At 38.3% G+C, this 21,082-nt stretch overlaps 1 protein-coding gene across 2 annotated transcripts in view; it reads right to left on the reverse strand.

The window, feature by feature from the left end:
• Positions 1–20,241, reverse strand: part of LOC149266824 (Acyl transferase/acyl hydrolase/lysophospholipase superfamily protein) — a 103,317-nt gene extending 83,076 nt beyond the window's left edge. The window contains exons 1-5 of one of the 2 annotated variants that reach the window (XM_089431044.1): positions 19,552–20,236; positions 18,210–18,353; positions 16,185–16,257; positions 13,100–13,205; positions 12,844–12,940 (exon numbers count right to left, since the gene is read on the reverse strand). In XM_089431044.1, the coding sequence (XP_089287170.1) occupies positions 12,844–12,940; positions 13,100–13,205; positions 16,185–16,257; positions 18,210–18,353; positions 19,552–20,073 (942 nt within the window). In that variant the 5' untranslated portion in view covers positions 20,074–20,236. Of the gene's footprint in view, positions 1–12,843; positions 12,941–13,099; positions 13,206–16,184; positions 16,258–18,209; positions 18,354–19,551 lie in introns of both variants that reach the window. The other variant, XM_089431050.1, reaches the window with a different exon arrangement.
• Between the last annotated feature and the right edge of the window lie 841 nt (positions 20,242–21,082).

A 21,082-nucleotide genomic window follows, 5' to 3' on the forward strand; every position in this document is an offset into this window, starting at 1 on the left:
TAGAATATTCAATTAACGAATTCCAAGACCAAGACCCTTGACTTAAGAACCTCCCCAAGACCAAGTCACAATGCTTCCTTGAACATCTATTCTTCTTCTCCAAGTCAACGTTAGTCAGACTGACTTCTGCACCTCTATTTTAGGCTTTTCTTGATTTTCGAGCTCTTGCTATAGGCCTACAATTTTCGGCCTATCTACAGAAACCCTAGGCCACATGTGTGAGCAAGATTATGGAGGAAATGTCCTTTCTTCTTCACTTGTTGAGAGACTTCTTTAGCAATTCGGCCTTCAAGATGACCTCTTTTCTGCTCAAGTTTGGACTTCTTTGGTGGCTGAAGTATTCAGTCTTCTTGCAGCAATGGGAATCCTAATATCCTCACACGTCTGAACAAAATTAGCCCAAAATAGACCTGAAATTACTTCGTTTTTCCTTCGATCTTGATCTCCTCCTCTTCGCTTGGATATGAGGCTTCTTTTTGTCCCTTGATCGAACTTTCTTGTGCTTGAGTGAATCTCTCCAAGTGAGGCCGAGTATTCCTTTATATAGTGATCACGCCATGCAAATAAATTGACTTGACATCTTCCATAGGCCGACTTTACCTTTTGATAAATCAACTTGCTTCTTTTGAGGACCGACTCGATTGTGCACTTGTGACAAGGTCTTGGAGGGTCTTTTGACTCTTAAAATGACTCAAATACATATGTAACATGCCCAAGAAGGGTCTCCATACATGACAAAGACTCTTTTGACTTGCAAACCACATAACAAGCCCTAGAAGCTCTCAATGGGAGCTTTATCTATAAAAATAAAATTCCTAGAGCATAAAACCCATGTCTCAAGCATAAAAATAGTTTTATTTTTCTTCTTTACACCGATTACATACAAATCATGATTACACATGTCATTATGAAGATCGAACCTAGTTACATATTTCAACACTTCCAAAATCAAAAGTAAGATTTGGCAAAGGTGTTTTATCCCTTGCTACGGGTGGTTGATGATCAACCCCATTAGGTGTTTCCAACCCTTATGGGAAGTAATAGTTCCTTGGTCCACCCTTCAATTGATAGGTATTAGTGTACAATAATATGGTAATGAAGGGCAGAAGACTTCACGGTCATGTGCAATGGTCAAAAGGGAATAGCTGATGTGGGTGTCCAAATCCTGAGTGTATAGATGTGAAGAAGGAGCATTTCTGGATGTATAAATTACTAGCTCAGCCTGATTTTTCCACCCCTCTTGTGTGCCTTTTAATTCTTCTTGATTATACCTTGTATTATCACTTATAGCTCAAAGGTCAGAGCTTTCTTTGTATGATGAGTCATTTTATCACTCGTCGGGGTTGGGACATGCAAGAGTTCATTTTTGGTGTAATGGGGGATCATGTGATCAGGAACCAGGTGATGGCCATATGAAGTAGGTAGAGTTCAAGGCACTGTATAGATACGATGCTCCATCATTTGTTGATTTGGAATTTGGGGATAGCAAGACTCCAAAAGCCAAAGATTGGATACAAGAAAGCCAAGACATCCTTAAGATCCTTAAGGAGAATTTGCAAGTCGCCCAGAACCAGCAGAAGATGTATGCAGATAGGCACAGAGTAGAGGGCAACCTTGAAGTAAGAGATTTAGTTTTCCTAAGATTGTAGCCATATAAACAGTCTTCACTCAAGAAAAGTGGAGCAGAAAACCTAAAACCAAGATTTTATTGGTCTTACAAAATGATCAAAAAAATTGGTAAAGTAGCTTATGAGCTAGAGTTATTGGAGGGGAGCAAAATTCACAATGTCTTTCGTGCATCATGCCTCAAGAAGGTATTGGTCAATAGATTACTACTTCAACTAAGCTACCCTTTTTGGATGAGGAGGGGCAATTAGATTTGATTTTGAAAGCTATCATGGATGTCTAAGAGAGGAGATTGAGGGGCAGGATGATCTCAAAATATCTTATCAGGTGGAAGAATTTATCGGAGGAAGATGCCACGTGGAAAGGAGAACGGATCTTGCAGTTGTTTATTTTAGGACTAAATTGTTCTCTGTTGTAGATAATTTCAATTTAAAACTTATCAACATTTTCATTTTACATTCACCCTGTATCATCATATCATCATTAGGAATTATGTAGAGAGAACAATAAAAACAGTGAAACAATAAAGAATAGTAGAAGAAAAGCGTGCACAATAGAGACACCAAGATTTAGGTCAGAGACCAGAGCAAAAACCCCACAAGGGGGAAAACCCAACCAAATTCTTCTTCTTAGATATTCATCAAATGTTCGGTTGAGATAAAAAGCATGAGACACATCTTTCATCATCTAATACATTAGGCCTCCTAGGCCAAACCTGGCAGTAGACAAGTACACACAGGCCTCCATATCACTGTCACGAGTAGCACATGCATCTGTCATCATAGTCATAAGAGCATGGCACTTCACTGTCACTGTCATCTACCATGCAGGAATACAACCTCACATCTTAGTCATAAGGACATTGCTATTAAAGCAATTATTGTTATAGTTGTCATCAAGAGTATTCTAGACATATTGTTATCACCGCAATCTATATTATTGTTGTCACTATCATATCAAGGTTACTATCATGTCAAGGTCACTGCCATATTAAAGATCACTACCATGTTAAGGACAGTCATATCAAGATCACTTGCTATGCAACAAGGTTACTGTCAATCATAAATCACTATGATGTCTCATTGTCATTAGGTTATAGCCATATGCATATGCATCAAGGTCACTGTCATATACATATAGATCGCAGTCATGCATCACGGTCATTATTGTCAAGATTATTTTAGATATACTGTCATATAGATCATTGTCACATGTCAAGGGTCACTATATCACTATCATATAGATCATGTTGTAATGGGTATTTCAAAACAACACCCAAGCAACATAGGAATCATTGCTTAAATTAAGATGTGAGCCATAGAGATTTGTCAACAAACCATTATGGAAGGTGAGCCACGGAGATAAGAACCATTATAGAATGTGAGCCAAAGTGATATAGCCTTTGTCATCACTGTCAACAATACAAACATCGTAGCCATACAATACTATCAAGTGAATAGATAATCTGCCAAGTATCATGGCCATCCAACACTGTAAATGTCACTGAATTATGTCACACAAAGATTAGACATACGAGCTATAAAGATAAACTTGAGCCACAGAGAAAACTCGAGTGATAAATCCACTGAGATTCAATACGAGCTATAGAGATATAGTGAGCCATAGGTATATAGATGCAAGCCATAAGGAATGTGAACCATTACAAATTAGATGCGAGATATAAGAGATGTGAGCCACCAAGATATGATCTGAACCACAAAACAAAAGCGAGCTAGGATGAATGGGAGCGACTTCGCGCTGGTTTGGAAGAGCGGCGGTAGGGTTTCGGGAGCGAGGCGCCGCAGATCAGGGGTTCCTCCGTCGACGCCGCAGCACCGTCCGTGACCCACAGAACTTGGCAGCGACGCGGGTGTTTGGGTTCTGAACCTATTTTCCATTCTGGGCGGGGGCGAGGTGGCTCCCTTGCCGCCTCTGCCCCCGTTTCCTCGCCTCTGCACTGATCTTCCTATGCAGCGGCAGTGGGTTTTGGTTTGGTTTTCGCGGGCTATCCTGTTGGAGCGTTGAGGGAACAGGGATGTGGAGGATCTTTCTCTGCATTGTTTCATGCCGCATCAATGGCTGGTTTCGCTGGTTTTTTCGTTGGTTTGGTCTGCTCCTGGAGGAGAGTTTTTGAGGGGGTGGGGAAGGAGTGGCTACCTTGGCGGCTCTCTTCCTCATTTCGTGCCTCTCCTTCTTGTCTGGGCAGCCTGATCTAGAACTACTGTTTCTACTTCCTTCCACAGGAGCTTCTTTCTTTTTGCAGGGCTATGGTGCCGCTGGGTGTTGTACCTCTGCTGCTATTTGCTATTTTGTAATAGATTTGGGTATCCTGTCCGGGTCTGTTTTGTTGCAGATTTGCTGGGTTTCTCATTCCTATTGTTTGTTGCCCTTTCTAAGGGCTTTCTGGATACTTCTATGGGAGTATTGTTTTGTAGTGGCTCTGTCCACATTTCTGCATATGCTTCATGCATCTACAACATGTAATCTTCTAAATCTTCTGATTAATGAAAATTACGAATTTTCTCCTCAGAACGGAATATATAAAAAAAAAGCGAGCTAGGAATAATAATACGACCCACAGTGAAGTAATGCGAGCCATAATGAATATAAGCAAGCCACAAAAATACGTGCAAGCCTTCTTGATGAACATACGAACAACAGAGAAATAAATGTGAGCTTCAGAGGATAGATACAAGCCGCAGAAGATGAATATGAACCACAGAAGATAAATGTGATGCTTGTGTATTCAAATGAGGCACAGTGATTTGGTATTTATAGGAATTTTGGGACATGACTTTTCACCCATGGACGCTGACCTTGTAAAACATAAAATATAAATTTTCTCTTGTATATTTACCAAGTTCCCAAACAAATTTGACATGTCATTTAATAATAGGAGGAATGTCAAATACATCAACGATCATATTTCTCTTTTACCAATAAAAATTATCTTTGGGGCACGATGGGCTTTCCTTGGAGTAGTTGGGTTCCTATGGGGAAATTCATACCATAGTTGCCCCAATTTTCAACACCAGCACCCGAATCAGCATTTGCTTGAGGACAAGCAATGTCAAGAAGGGGTGGATGTAATGTCTTCTTCCAAAAAATTACCCAAGGGAGGACATAGTAGCCCATTTAACCCTATTGGTTATAGTCATTTAAAAATGGGAAAATATTATTTAATGTTACTTAGGTAACATTAAATAATAAAAGTTAAAACTGGGGCAAATGGTGTTGAGAAATCTAGGGGCAACTAGAGTAGATGATTTCTCTTACTTTGATAATTGCATGTGATGTATTTTTACTTAACTTGATTAGTTTCTTCTTTCACTTGATTATTATTGTATTCGCTTCATCAAACAGCTACCAAACCATAAAGAACAATAAGAATAAAGGACACAAGATATAAGCAATCAACCAGGGCCAAAACCTCTCCAACTAAGAGGAAAACCCACAAGAATTCTTCTCTTCTTATAGACCTTCAATTGACGAATTCCAAGACCTATGACCCTTGACCAAGACCCTCCAAGACCAAGTCAAATCTATCTTGCTTTCCAACAACTTCTGCAATTTTCGATCCCAACAAATTCTTTTGCAACTTCGACCTACCCAGCAAATTCTTCTGCAACTTCGACCTACCCAGCAAATTCTTCTGCAACTCTAAGCTGCCCAGGAAATCCTTCTGCAACTTCGATCTGCCCATCAAATCCTTCTGCAACTTCGATCTACCCAGTAACTTTCCAGCACTTTGACTTGCTCAACAACTTTCCAGCACTTCGACTTGCCCAACAACTATAGAAACCCTAACACGAGAGAGAGAGAGAGAGAGAGGCCCAAAACTTCAATCTTGCTTTTCTTCTTCTTCTTCGTCCTTTTCCAGCTTCTACCTTGAGGATATTGAACTTGCTTGAGTGATTGTCAAAATGAGGTTGAGTTCCTTCTAATTTATAGGCTTGTGAGGGGTACAAATTGCTATCTTTAGGCCGACTTGTCCCTTCATGTAGGCTTACTTGATCTTTGCACCATGACGAGGTCTTCGAGGGTCTTTTGACTCAAATAAATTCATTTTACAATATGTAACATTCCCAAAAGGGTCTTCCATACATGATAATGACTCAATTGACTTGTAGACTCAATGAAAAGCCCTAGAAGCTCCCAATGGGAGCTTGACCTAAAAATAAATTTCCCTTGAGTATGAAACCCATGCTTCAAGGATAACTATAATAGATTTCTTTTTCTCTTTTCATTAAATATATAAAATCATGATTACATATGTCATTATGAAGACCAAACCTAGTTACATATTTCAACACTCCCTCTTAACTAGGAAGGTATTCATAATCCATACAAGGTACTTGGACATTCTCAATCTAAAGAATTCTCATAAGAAGAGTCAGATTGGTAACCCATCTATTTAGCATCATATCATCCAACATTATCACATAGCAAGGCCTTGACTAAAAGCTCTATCTCTCCAAAAGACCAGAGCACAATGTTGGTGAGACCAATGACTTATAAACACCATCATCATTGTCTCTCAAGGTACATACCCCACCCAGGTGTTCACAGAGTATGTCCTTCCAGGACTATTCTTATCTTGGATTCTCAGTCCTTAAAGAATATCGGTCCTCTACGACTACTCTTATCTTGAATGCCCTACCTCATCCTCAAAGAGTATCGGATGATGCCATATGCTTACCCAATCCTCCATTCTTTCTTCCCGAAGTGAAGACAAGAATGATTTGTCTATCCCTCCCTCTCAATTAGGGAGGATATACTCATTCCTATAAAAGGAATGTATCCAAGCTCCCTCTTATTCAGGGACCTGTCCAAGCTCCCTCTTCACCAGGGACTTGCTTCCAGCAGCTTTCTGCTCTAGGTGGAGATCATGGGACTATCAGTTGCTTGTGGGGCTCCTTCTTTCGATGTCATGCAGTTTATCTTTATGGAGCCTTCATCTATCATACGGCATTGGCCATCCATCACTTTCACGAGCCATATCAGTCATGTCATCCTTCTCTTCATTGAAAGGTGATCTTCTAGTCCATATCTGGTTTTTCTTTATACTGCTACCTCTTCCAAGTCATGTTTCCTTCAGGATCTTTTCATCCAATCACATGAGTGCTAGTTCTAGGTGACATCTACAACTCTCTCTTGGTAGCCCTGTATCAACCCATCCAGATGTTGTTCAAAAATCAAAAATGAACATCAAATCAAAGTTACCTTTTTTGATGGCCTCACATCATGACATTTGCTTGCTTGTAACATCCCACACATTCATGACCATATCTCCAAGACTTTCAAGTGTCAAGGGTCTCCTTTCTTTATAGACTTCATCAGAGTCTTCATATCTTTTCCATGGAGATGTCATGCTAGTTCCTTCTAGTCATCGGATGTTGATTCCTTTTCTTATGTGACCATAGTTGCATATTTTCTCGATCTCTTCTTTCTTTCTTCACATATTGCTCCCTAGGGACTTTTATCCATAGTTCCTTCATTTTGGTTGTCAACCACCTCATATTCCATATGAGGACATATTATGTTGATTTCATCTTGTCAATATGTGAACCATGCTTTCATGCATCTTTCCAAAGAAAGAGATCCTTGATCATGCTCTCAAGGTAGAGCATTTAGCCATGTAATCTACAACTATATGATGACATGATTTAAACTATCAAATATATCCATACATACCTCTTCACTCCTTTTGGTCATCTAGACTTCCTTCAACAGCTTCCTTTTCTTGATTGAAAGTACTTCAACCATATTGACATGTTGCACTCCTTTGTCATCATACCATCATTCTTCTAAACAATGGATCCCACACAAGGTGGAATGATTAACAAGACATTTGCTTCTTCCAAGTAGAGGCGAACCTTCTAATGAAGATTCCATGTTAGGGTCCCACCCTAACCCCCTTATTTATGTCATGGGATCACGTCATAGTCAAGAGTCAATAAAGCCCATATTAATATTTGTAAGTGGTTAACCCGCAATTAATGACGGGACCACAGTTAGTTGCAAATGGGCCGTAGTATTAGATAGATGGTATTAATAAAACCCACGGTATTGGCCCGTGGTATTGCATGTATGAGTCATATATAAAGGATAGAGACTCCCTGCGAGGAGCATCGTGTCTTATTTTGTAGTCGAGCCCTGCTCTATTGGAGGTTGCCCCCTCGAAGAGGCAAGTGAACATTACTCTCTGAATAATAAAATCATTGCTATTCTGTGTTCTAGGTATCTTTTCTTCGCATGTTCTGTATTTGGGTATCATTTTGCAGGTTAAGAGCATAACATTCCAACAAAGGATCTAGATTATCCTCATCCGTCAGAAGCTCCTTTCTCATGATGATGATGTATGATGAATTCCTTTTATCATGCTAGATGACTTTCTTTCAACCCCATGTATTACGCATGTTTTCAATGAGGTTGCCACAAGCTACTTCAATTACGTGATGATGAGCCCTTGCTTCACTCGTATGCTTCTAACATGATGCCATCTCCTCACATGATGCATCCTATCATACTATCATACTTACAATGCTTCCTACCATGATAGCTATTATTTACAAAACTGAAAAGAACTTAGTGAAGGAGATTATCTCAGTCATAGTAGAGATCTCTCACTTCCTCCTTCGATTTCTTCTTCTCAGGTTCTTCCACTTCTTCAGTGATATGGACTTCTTCCCTTCCTTTTTTGTTGTTGTCCTTATTGAGTTTAGGACAATCTCTCTTGTAGTGCCCATATTCATGACAGCCATAGCATTGGATCTTTGACATATTCTTCTTGTTCTTTTTCTGAGGACCAAACTTTCCAAACTTTCCTTTCCTCCTAGCCATGGCAGCAAATGCTTGGACTTGCTTGTTTGATCCTACATCGCTTTTTGCCTTCGACCTAGTTTCTTCAATCTTGCATAGTTACAAAAGTTCATTGAGTTGGGTGGCTTCTTTCTTTCCAAAGATGCTAGATGTGAAGTTGCCCCATTCCTCTAGAAGTGCATTGAGCATTATGGTGGTCATTTCTTTGTCAGACATTATTTCTCCCAACTCTTGTAGTTGGTCTCTTATTTCTGATACCTTCATAAAGTATGAGGTTATTCCATCTTCCTTTGAGATCTTCATTTTGTATAGCTCGTTCCTTAAAGATATCACTTCTCCTGTAGTACTTATGGAGAACAATTCTATTAACTTGTCATATATTTCTTTTGATGTCTCCAACTTTGATACATAAGGTATGAGGGGATCCTTGATGGATTCTATGAGAATCCTTTGAGCCCTTACTTCCCCTTTCATATACTTTGCAAGAGCTTGAGCTTCTTCCTTTGGAGGTTTAGTGATTGTACCCTTAACATGTTCAACAACTTCATTCTCTATGAGGATCAAATCTGTCCTCTTTTTCCATGCAAGAAAGTTTGATGACCCAACCAATTTGTTGCTTTCCTTGCAAATGAAGTCATTTTGATAGAACAGATTCAGACATAAATATAGAGGTACTTACTTGTCAAGTGAAGATGCTTCCCGATGGTGATATCTTCAACTTGATGTCTTTCTTGATGATGTTGACAATAGAATATGTCTTCTTGATGAATATGTCTTCCTTCAAAAGTTATCCTTGACTCAAAGAGAGGGAGATCACCTTAATTCCTTGATGATGATGACAATGCTTCTTCTTGCTTCATCGGATGATAGTGTAGAGTGTGGTGGCCTTCCCAAGATACTTCAAATGTAGGGTCTTTCTTTGATTGAGTGGATGATGGGTCCTTCAAGTATTTTTTCCTTCGAAGATTGTAAACTTCCCTTCTGAGGTCTCCTTCTTGTTGTTGCTTCTAGATAGTGTGATCCTTGAGTAGTCCTTCTTAATGCTTCTTATGAATCCCTTCTTGATGATTCAGTGTCCTTGATGTTTCCTTAATGATCTTCTTGTGCTTCAGCCCTTGAGTATCCTTCTTTAAGTTTCCTTTCCTTGATGTAGTCACCTTAGCTCTGATACCATGTTGAGAAATCTAGGGGCAGCTAGAGTAGATGATTTCTCTTACTTTGATAACCGCTTGTGATGTATTTTTACTTGATTAGTTTTTTCTTTCACTTGATTATTATTAGTATTTGCTTCATCAAACAGCTACCAAACCATAAAGAACAATAAGACAAAGGATACAAGATATAGGCGATCAGCCAGGGCCAAAACATCTCCAACTGAGAGGAAAACCCACAAGAATTCTTCTCTTCTTATAGACCTTCAATTGACAAATTCCAAGACCTATGACCCTTGACCCTCCAAGACCAATTCAAATCTATCTTGCTTTCTAGCAACTTTTGCAATTTTCAATCCCAGCAAATTCTTTTGCAACTTCCACCTACCCAACAAATTCTTCTGCAACTTCGACCTGCCCAGCAAATCCTTCTACAACTTCAATCTGCCCAGCAAATCCTTCTGCAACTTCGATCTGCCCAGTAACTTTCCAACACTTCGACTTGCTCAGCAACTTTTCAGCACTTCGACTTGCCCAACAACTATAGAAACCCTAACACGAGAGAGAGAGAGAAAGAGGGGCCCAAAACTTCGATCTTGCTTTTCTTCTTCTTCTCTATCATTTTCCAGCTTCAAACTTGCTTGAGTGATTGTCCAAATGAGGTCAAGTTCCTTCTTATTTATAGGCTTGTGAAGGGTATGAATTTCCATCTTTAGGCCAACTTGTCCCTTCATGTAAGCCAACTTATTCTTTGCACCATGAAGAGGTCTTGGAGGGTCTTTTAACTCTATTTTGACTCAAATATATTATTTTTACAATATGTAACATGCCCAAAAGGGTCATCCATACATGACAATGACTCAATTGACTTGTAGACTCAATGACAAGCCCTAGAAGCTCTCAATGGGTGCTTGACCTAAAAATAAATTTCCCTTGAGCATGAAACCCATGCCTCATGAATAACTATAATAAATTTATTTTCTCTTTTCATTAAATACATAAAATCATGATTACATATGTCATTATGAAGACCAAACCTAGTTACATATTTCAACAAATGGAAGGAAACTTGCAATAAAAGTTAAATTTAAGGCAAATGAAGGGAAACTTGCTAGTCACTCAAAATTGAATTTTGCAGGCAAAGCCCCAAAGAGAATCTATAAAAGGAAGGGAGGAGAGTCATTATGATCATCATGTATTGTTCTTCTTTCTGATTTTGGGCTGAGGCTGAGGCTCTTGGAGGGTTTTAAGACCCCTTTTCTATGATTGGTTTCAGTGGTGAATGATTCCATCCTAGCCAATCCTCCTTTCTCTCTTGCTTCAGGGCCGAATTCTAGCTGAGCATAATTTTCTGAGGAAGCAAAGGAGCTGGGACTTATCTATCTCTGGCAGTGAATTACTTTCCGGGGCAGCAGAGTCTTCCTGTAGCTGCTGACTAGTTTTTCTAGGGAAGCAAAGGCCATCATGGAGACAGCGAATTGGCTTTCTGTGGCAGCAAAGATTTTCTGAGGCAGCGGCGGTTGGGTTCAACCACTCTGAGGCAGCGGATCGTCTTCACTGATGCTGGATCAAGCCCTCTACAACAGCGAATCAGCTTATCAATGAGGCTGGGATCAATCTCTTTGAGGAAGCAGACCATTTCTCTGAGGCAAACAAGGTGTGGAACCTGAATTTTGGCAGTGAAGATTGGAAGAAGGGCAGCAGCTGGTTGTCTGAAAGGGTGACTTGAATGCTAACCTACAGCAAGCTGTTATTGGGTCAGATTCAAGGCAGCAAGTGACCAAGGGGTTCCACAGAGAGGTGCTAAGGATAAATCAAGGTCAGAATAGCTGTATAGGAAAGCAGCAAAGTCTGCTGGTGTGATAGCTATAGTTGTGAGTCTACAAACAAAATTATGTAATTGGAAAAATTGTGGAATTGTGAGTCCGCGATATACTCTTGTTGAATTGGCCTTACTCACAGTGTTGCTGGGGAAATCAACTGTTCTTGTTTACACTATTTGTGCATTCTATAATCATCACTGTTTTAAAGATTGAACAAGTACTAAGCAGCAAAGTCTGCTGGTGTGATAGCTATAGTTGTGAGTCTAGAAACTACATTGTGTTACTGGTAAAATTGTGGAATTGTGTCTGTGATGTACCTTTGGAACAACTGTGGAATTGTGAGTCTGTGATGTACTTGTTGAATTGGCCATACTTACAGTGTTGCTGGTGAGATCAACTGTTATTGTTTACACTATTTGTGCATTCAATAATCATCACTTTTTTAAAGATTGAAGTACTGTAATACGGCTATAAATACAATTCTGTCATGTGCTCATTGAAACCCTAACCCAGGATTTCACCCCTAAGGGCAATTTTCCCAAGAGGGATGTCACATCTATCTCTCTTCCTCTTAAGAGAAAGTCTGTGTTAGAAATCTTCAGAAGAAGAAATAGAAGATGGTTCCATCTTCAACTCACATCCATAACACTTGTATAAAAAGAGAAAAAATTGGGAGAAATAAACAACACAAGAGCTTATGATTATAGTAGAAATAGAACCTCAAATTTTGTTAATACAAACTTCTTCAGGTGACTATTTTTATATAACTATTTACTGAAATTATCTTAAACTTCTTCAAAATGAGGTCTGACCTCTTAAATGATAGCATACAAGAAAGCATGAGCTGAAGTGCTCTCTCTTCTCAAGATGTTCACTATGTTAAAACTGTCCACCATTAATCTCATTTTGCAAGGGACATTTAAGCCAGATCCCTAGGAATAGTGGTGTTAGATGTAAATAGCAAACACAATAAGCAACACTTCCTGTTGTTTTGTACATCTATCTCTCTTACCTTTTCGGGAAAATCTGTGTTACAAATATTGAAGAAATAGTAGATAGTTCCATCTCCAACTCACTGCCGTAATGCTTGTAAGAACACATGCAAAATTGGGAGAAATGACAACAGAGCAGTTTATGATTATAGTAGAAACAGAACAATAAAGCTTTGGAAATAACGAGAAAGGACACAGGCCACTACAAAATTTTAGCAAATTACAGATTTTGTAAGGGAGAAACCTGAATGAAACAGAGAAAAGGATAACAGGATTAATGGGTCATATGAATAGTAAATATGGACAGTCTCAAATGGATAAATGGTTTGTAAAATACACTACAAATTATAGAATAAATTACTAAGAAGCATGCATTGGCACTTTAAAAAAAATGGCATCCAACATCTATCTCTATGCCAAAAACCATACCGTATTGTCAGCACAAGTTGGTGGCATGAAAAGTGTCAGACCTCCATCTATGCAGATACGATTTCTGAATATTGTGACAGGTCTTGGTGCAAGATATCTGTGGAAAAATATTGGTGTTCCTCTGTGTCAGAATCCACTACCAGCATTCTATAGTAAAAACACTTCTGTGCTGGAAAAAGCTGAAATTCTTGTCCTTGAAGAAAAAGAGGGAAAAAACAAAACACATATTTAGGAAGCATAAAGGTAAAGAATATACCCTGGTATAAAAGAAGAAGTGAAAACTGCATTAATCAAATCCTCCTTAGAGTCAAACTGGTCTACAAGTAAGGCTCTCGGTGATCTGAACACTTGCGTTATAGCAACTGTATCACAATAGTAACAGTAGATCAAATAAGCAGCAAACTGATATCAAATGTCAAGAATAAAAAATAAGTACCCAAAATCATTGACATTTAATGTCTTCTTACTACATCAAACATTCTGAATAAAGTCCAGAAAAGAACTTTGTGTATCCATGGGTAATGGATAAAGCATTAACATCCAGTTCTAAGACCTTTTTGATGCTAAGTATATTTCCTATGAATGATATGTGATCTAAAGTAGATATATCCACAGACAACTTGTGTAGTGTTCCTTTGTTGTTTTCTGCCATTTCACAATGGTCCGCCCCAGGTGTAAGAGGGTGTTGCGACTCAAACTCTCACCTAGGAGAAAAAGTACTAACCCCAATAGGAGAGCCTAGAGGCAACTCTCAGGTAAAACACCCACTGTCACCTCGATGGCCTTGCCTCTCAATTAAGGCTAAGGAAAAAAGGTCCCTAACCTAAGGAGGGTGTTCCCATGCGTCAAACTAAGTCAAAGTCACTGAGTATTGAAGGGGAGCTCTATGACTTTATTCGACTAAGACAACTCGAAACTACCCACACTCAAGGTAGAGGGAGGGCTTGGGAAGGTATGAAAAGTAGACCAAACTGCCAAATTTAAATTATGAACAAGGTTTAAAATGTTTTAACTTAGAGAAGCAATGTTTATTCAAAATGAGGTTGACCCTTGGAAACTAAAATGAAATCTTGCTCGATAGATCATGTAAAAGGTTAGGCTACAAGTGTTCAATACCATGACACAAATATCCAATAGCAAATGTATCACATATCATTTTTCACCGTTATAAGCAAAGTCACTACAGATTATGTGCCAAATACAACAAAGTAATACAATTCAACGTATGTGCCAATGTATTCATGAGATCACATTGCAATTCAAAGAAATGATGCTTTTGGTAGCCTTTGAACATATGTCATCCTTGAAATCTCCCCAAGTGTCAATTAGGAATTGGTTGTTAGCTACCAAATGTTGGGCGTGGATCTGCCAACATGTAAGATTGGTTCTCCATGTAAACTCTAGTGACCAGAATTTTGTTGGCTTCTGTCAAGTTTGATTTGGTTTTGAAATAAGAATTCAAGTTATGTATCCAATAATTGACCTTGTCATAGTTTAAAGCCTCATCAGATTTAGGCATTAAGAACCCCCTGCTGAATACTTGGCTGATGAGATTGTGGTTGTGCCTATCTTTGAAGGGTGATGAGCTGTTGGAAACAATGTTGATACATCGCTGATTTCTCAGCCATGTGCCTTAAAATTCAACCGATATTTCAGCCCAAAAAATCGTGATTTTTTCTTAGGCGATTGTTGCCAACTTCGAAAAAAGTGAGTATATTTTGTATATTTTAATGTTTGTCGTGGTTTGCCAATTTTTGCTGATCTGTTCGTTGATGTTTCTGAAAAGATGTTTTTCAAACCCTCGCTGATATTTTGCCAACGCCAATGTTATCGACACTGGTTGCAACATACTCATCATATCATGCATCATTTTACCTTGGAATAGTTTGGAACTCTTGCTGTTGATGAGCCTCCTGCTTTTGTTGAGGAAAGAGAGTTTGCACTAACAAGCATTCTTGCTCCTAAATTTGTTCTACCAAGATTAGGGCAATGTTGCAGTCCCACGAGTCTCTTAAGTCACTAGAGCTTCCACAACGATGCATTCTTAATCAAATATAGGATTCGTGAATACCATGCCTTCCATTTTTTTAATTTTTTCAAGGAGTGCCCTAAACCTCATCTTCTAATAGTGCAGCAAGGCTGCAAGGGGATTCTTCCCACACGACCCCCAAGATACTAGTCAAGCGTCAGCAATAGCATGCTTTTTAGTACTAAAGGACTTATCTAGGCACACTAAAACAATGAAGAACTTAGCAAGAATGCACCGAGAAGCTTGTGATACTCCTTGGTAAGAGGATGTGGTGTCAAAATTGAAGACTTAAACATTGGAAAGATTTCAAACCGAGTGAGAGAGGGTGTCAATTGTTTCAAATGCATAACTCCACAAATCTTAAGCTTGTTGAAGAGAATAGGTCTAGTGGAGGCTATGAGACAAAAACCCTCAAGGAGACTACATTTAGGTCCTAAGAAGCCTAATGGAATTAGATCTAGTAGGGGTAAATGACAAAAGCCCTTGAAGTGGCTACAGGTAGAAGACACTATTTTTAGGCTCTGGTCCCAAAAGTTATGAGCACAAAATCAATGATGCAAGAAGATACACACAAGTAAGTGCAAAGGAGAAAGTATGCAAGTAAGATAGGTGATTCACAACATTTTACACATTTTTGCACTCATTTGCATTATTATATATCGGGTACAAAATTGTGAGAAGACTCAGGAGAGTGATCAAATTTGACAAAGTCTCCAATAATATACAATAAAAAGGATGAGTAGACTAAGTCACCCAAAAGAATGCCAATAAAGTATGAAGTGTATTAAACTACAAAACAAAAAAGTACAAACATAATGTGTATGTTAATGCCTATTTTTGTGTGTAAGTTTATGTTTGTTGTTGTGTGTACATTTATGTCTATTTTGTGTGGCATTGACATGCACAGAAACTCACTAAACAAGGGAAGGAGAAGGAAATAGGATATAGGGGGATGTCGTTGTGCAAGTAAGGTTAAAGGATAAGAGGGATGGGGTCTGGGGGGTCTCATAGATGATGGTGGAGTCGGGGGACGAGTGAGAAGAATTGTGTTTATAATGGTTGTTGATAATTAAATGACAATAAAAGTGTCTCCAAAAAATAAAACCAAAGTTGGGACTGCCAAATAAATGGGGCATGAACACTGGATAAGTGCAGCAAACTGTGAAACAGTTTGTGCTATTAAATGGAGATGAATAAAAAAGGATTTCTTCGTGAGGATATCTTCAGTGAATGTGTGTTTATACAATGGAATGAATATCTCTTGTATGGCAAAAAGTTATGGTTACATGATATGAGAAAGTTTTAGATTGACCTCGAATTCTGCCACTTGCTTTGATGTGCACGTCATCTGGCAGGAACTTTTCAAGGACACCCCGAAGGACTGCCTGCAAATAAGAAGAGAAGAAAAGAAACATGAGATGCAAAAGACCAAAATCTTGTCGATAATATCTTGCTTTAAGTTTAACGTGCAAAATTCTACAAGTTGCAAAGCTACTAGACTTCTCTATAATTAATAAGGTTCATACACTCCTAGCCAATTTATATTTTCCAGTTTTTTTTCTCTTTAAGCTGAATCAAACGTTCATGTACAAGGCAAATTCTAGAATCATCTAACGTAATATGTCAGAATCCTCACTATTATTGATGAAAAAGATGAAATTGAATCCACTCCGGATATCGTCATAGATAGATAGTCGTATAATTTATCATGCAATGCAATCCTCGACAAGGAATATGCTAGTGTTCCATGGGGATGCATCCCCGGGGTGGGATACACGCTTCCTCGCTCCCCCACGCTCCCGGGGACAAAGAAAGTTTCCCCACATGCCTTTTTTGGGGAAACTCAAGGAAACCCCGGGATGCGTTCTTCTGGTGACAAAACGTGTCTCTTGTGAGGGGGATGCAAGAGGGATGCCTGGGGGCGCCTAGATGTCCCCTCAAATTTTTTCGCTAATAACAATTAAAAACATAGAAAATTTAAAAAATTACAAATTTAAATATGCCTTCATGCAGCAGATGGATGCAGAGGACCAGTCATTGGAGCATCAACACACTCCTGGATGCTTATTAGTTATTTGATCATGATGTTCATTTCTTTTAGATGCTTTTCATTGTTCTAGTTTTGAACGTTTGACTCCAGATACTGATGACTGAGTCCTTGACTCTTTTAGTATTTATTATTTAGTATTTTTTGAGAAATTTACTAGCATTTCACTATTTTCTATATTTACTTTTAGTTTAGTATTCTATGGCTGTTATAGGGTTCAGCATAATGTCATTGTCGTATGATGAATTTACTTTTCGATGTGCATTGCGTAATTTCAATTGTCAAATGATGAATTTAATTTAGATGTACCTTGCATAATATTAATCCCATTGCCAAATGATGAATTTAGATGGAACTTTGCATAATGTCAAATGCTGGATTCAATTTAGTAATTTACTTTTAGATTTACATTGATGATTGCATAAATGTCAAATGATAATTCTGATTCATAATAGTCTAATACAAAATGATGATCATATTTAGATGTATACTTCATAATTATTAAGATTTACTATTTACATTATTGACATATTGTTGGGATTTTTTTATATTAAATTTTTAATAATTTTATAATTTTTATGATTCTGACGTCCCATTCCCGAAAGTTTTCCTAAATTTTAAAGTTGCTTATATACCTCCCCCTTGTGCATATCCCCGCTCCCACATTTCCCTGTCCCGGAAACTCGGTGAAACATTGGAATATTCTCTTTTTTATTATTTTCGAAATATTACAGTTGAGAAGGCATCACAAAGATAAAAATCAAAAAGGGGACACACAATGCACGCAGGCACATCTAAGCAAATGTTAGTACCCAAATGAAGAAAGAATCTATCACATCAATGGGGGGACTTGCACATCCGGCCATTTTTGGGATTGGTACGGATATTTGTGCCCAAATCACCCTTGTTTCCCATATGAGATTAATACACACACATTTACCTTTTTTGTCTTTTTATTTAATTTAAAAGAGAATGTGGGTTGTCATATTATGGTGTAATGAAATCCTTATCGAGGGGCATGCCACTTTGATTTTTGACAAACTTGCGATTAAGAGGGAACAACAGAGAAAATAATTGCAAGGAAGAATTTGGGAATCAGGTCAAATTTAAGTATATTCAGCATTGGCAGCTATCATAAAAAACATGTGTAGTATAATCCATTAAAGTGAACTATCATAAAATATGTCAGCTTTAAGTATATTCAGCATTGGCGCCTACCTAAAATCTGTGTTGCATAATCCATTAGAGTGGCCTAACTTTGTAAAATTCAAGGAATGTTAAAATAATTACCCCAAGTCTAAAGGCAGTCCCTTTCGATCTGCAATCTTCCGCAAGCACCTTGGTTGCCCTGAGAGCCTCTTTCATGCTTTCTCCAGATGCAATCACAGCACAGACAATAGCGCCAGCAGATGAACCAGACAATGGTGTGTTCTCCTGGGAAGAGAAAGGAAACAGCATACTTCAATGAGTTCAATCTTATTTTTGAGTTCAATCTTTGTTTCTTGCAAATAAAGAGTCCCATCTTCAACTTCAAGCTCTTGTTTGACTTTTAACTTATCTTGAACCTTTCTACAAAATTATATTTCATATTACTGTTAAGCTGAGTTACACTGATAGCAAGAACAGCAATAGGAACCGAAAATTTTCAAAATCTGAAATAAACCTAGCAAGGCTTTTCAAAAATCAATTAAGCAGACTTGGAGCAGAGTTTGTGAGCAGTTTTGAACTTATCACGACTTCATCTTTAACCAAAATTTTTATATTAAAAATTAAGACACTTCAGGTATTCAATTTCTGGTCGAGAATTATTTTGGATTGTGAACTTCGATGGGAAAAATTATGAATGTAAATAAATTAATAAATTTTCCTTTCGAAACTAACTAAATAAAACAAGAAAAAACAGAATCATTTGGAAATTTGAACTTGCATTGCGACCTTTCAGGTCAATCATTTGAACTTTGAAATTTGAATAAATGAAGAAATTGATTAAATCAGAATGGTATTTAGTCTTCCAATTTAAAAGGCTTTAGAATTATAGATATAATAAGGCAAACCACGCACTATTTTCATTACTCGTTGCATAGCACAGTGGGGTGTTTTAAATAAATAAAGCAAGACGGAACAGAATCATTTGAAAACCTGAACCTGCATTGTGACCTTTAAGGTCGATTATATTAACTTTGAATCTTAAATGAACTTTTAAAACAAATTTATTTGTTCCGCGTGATTTTTGAAGTTGCAGTTTAGAAGACTTCAAATTATAAGTACTAAAATACATTATTTTCTTGCGTTGCACGGTAAATTGAGGTGTTTCATAACCCTGCCAATAATAAAATCCCCTTTCAAAACCTGCTAATATGCAAATCCCCTATTGACACGCTCCGTCAAATGAGAGCTATCCCGCCCCTGCAAGCAAGCCGTTTCATGAAGGTGGGCTCAAGTTCTGGGAGACTTATCAGCAACGTCTAAGCCGAAACGATTTTTTCGAGAATTAAAAACCGGCTACATTCCATGCTTATACTCCGCTCCCAGAATAGGGAAGGGCGCACTTGGCACAGTCACAGTCATAACCCGAAGCAGCTTGTAATAAACCAGGATTGCAGGATAAAATATAGAAAGAAAAGCTCCTTACGGTGATATAGCCTCTCTCGATAAGACACTGTGCGACGCCAAGATGATAAGGGAACAACAAGCCGGCTGCCGAGAAGCTGAAACCTGGGCTTGTGATGACGCGCCTTTCTCTCTCGGCATCCACGTCCTTTCTCCTCTGTTCCCATAATACCGAAGGATCGATTTCGTCCTTGGTAACCGAAGCTATATCTTCATCGTCCTTGATATTTTTCGGAGAGAAGACCCTGGAAAACCTATCTTTCCAATCATCCTCTAAGGGTCTTCGTTGGTCTTCCCGTGCAACTCGATATTTTAAGAACCGCGCAGCGATGCCGAGAAAGAATTCTCCGGTGGCAACCGCGAGCGACCGTTTCTCGGCCGGGTCTTCCTCGCTTTTCTTTGTTTCCTTCTCCTGCGTCTCCGTTGAGAATCGAACCGTGGACCTCTTGCTCGCCATTCGGTAGCATGTTTTGCTGGTGGTGCGGAGCTGGAGGAAATTGGGCTTCAGCGTTGCAGAGGAAGCCATAGCCATAGAGAGGGCCATCAGCTTTCCCGGGGTTTCTCATCTCCTGGACGCCATCAGCACGAGAAGACAGACAAAGTTGAAACAGAAACACAAACATGCAGTAGCCGATGATTTAATCTGGGCCTCAGATTTTGTGAGGGTTCCAGAGTTTTATGTCACGAGTTTTTACATCATGCACTAGCCTACAAGAAATGATATGTATGTTTTGGTAGGCTGCTTCTCTACTACTTATTGTTATATTTGGGTGTGCTTTCTTTATCACTCATCACTCAGGCTTACATGTTGTACTAGCTTACACAAAAACGATATGTTTTTGGCCTGGTGTGTTGGACGATATATATTTGGGATGATTTTGAGGGGGTATTCCAAAATATTTTTGGAAGAAATCATATTGATAGCTAGGTATATTTTACGATTTATATTTGAGATGATTTTTTATTAGATATTTGAAAATATTTTCGGAAGTATTTGGGATGATTTTTTATTAGATATTTGAAAATATTTTCGGAAGAAATCACATTGATAGATTGACATGTTTCGAACCATTATTTTTTTTTTATACCATGGAAAATTTATCATATTTTAATTGTTAAATTAGGTTATCACTAGAGAAGATGAACTCTTAGTCTAGCAAAGCAATTTTAGGGCATACTTTAGGCTTAAGCTTCTTTATTATTCATTACTCATGCTTTGTTACTTTAAATAATGAGAAAAAATCGTCATAATATAATTATTTTTAACTAATAGTGATATAGTTGGCCATAGCACTAGATGTTGTAGACAAATTAGGAGGACTAGATATATTATTGAATCTAAGCAAAGTGGAATTTATGGGTTGGATGGTTATCCCAAGGATACTCTTTGGTAGATTCCATTACTTATGATAGAAAGAAATGGGATGCATAACAATAGTTTAAGAGTCAAATATGGTGAACAAAAATGTAGGTTTTTTTAAAAACTTGGCTAGCATTAAAGCATTTCACCAAGATTAGTTGTGGATTCTAGGCAGAGACTTCAACATGGTGAC

Source organism: Pinus tabuliformis, chromosome 6, assembly GCF_031772625.1.
Source record: "Pinus tabuliformis cultivar Carrire ecotype Pingquan chromosome 6, CPIR1, whole genome shotgun sequence".
Lineage (NCBI taxonomy): Eukaryota > Viridiplantae > Streptophyta > Pinopsida > Pinales > Pinaceae > Pinus > Pinus tabuliformis.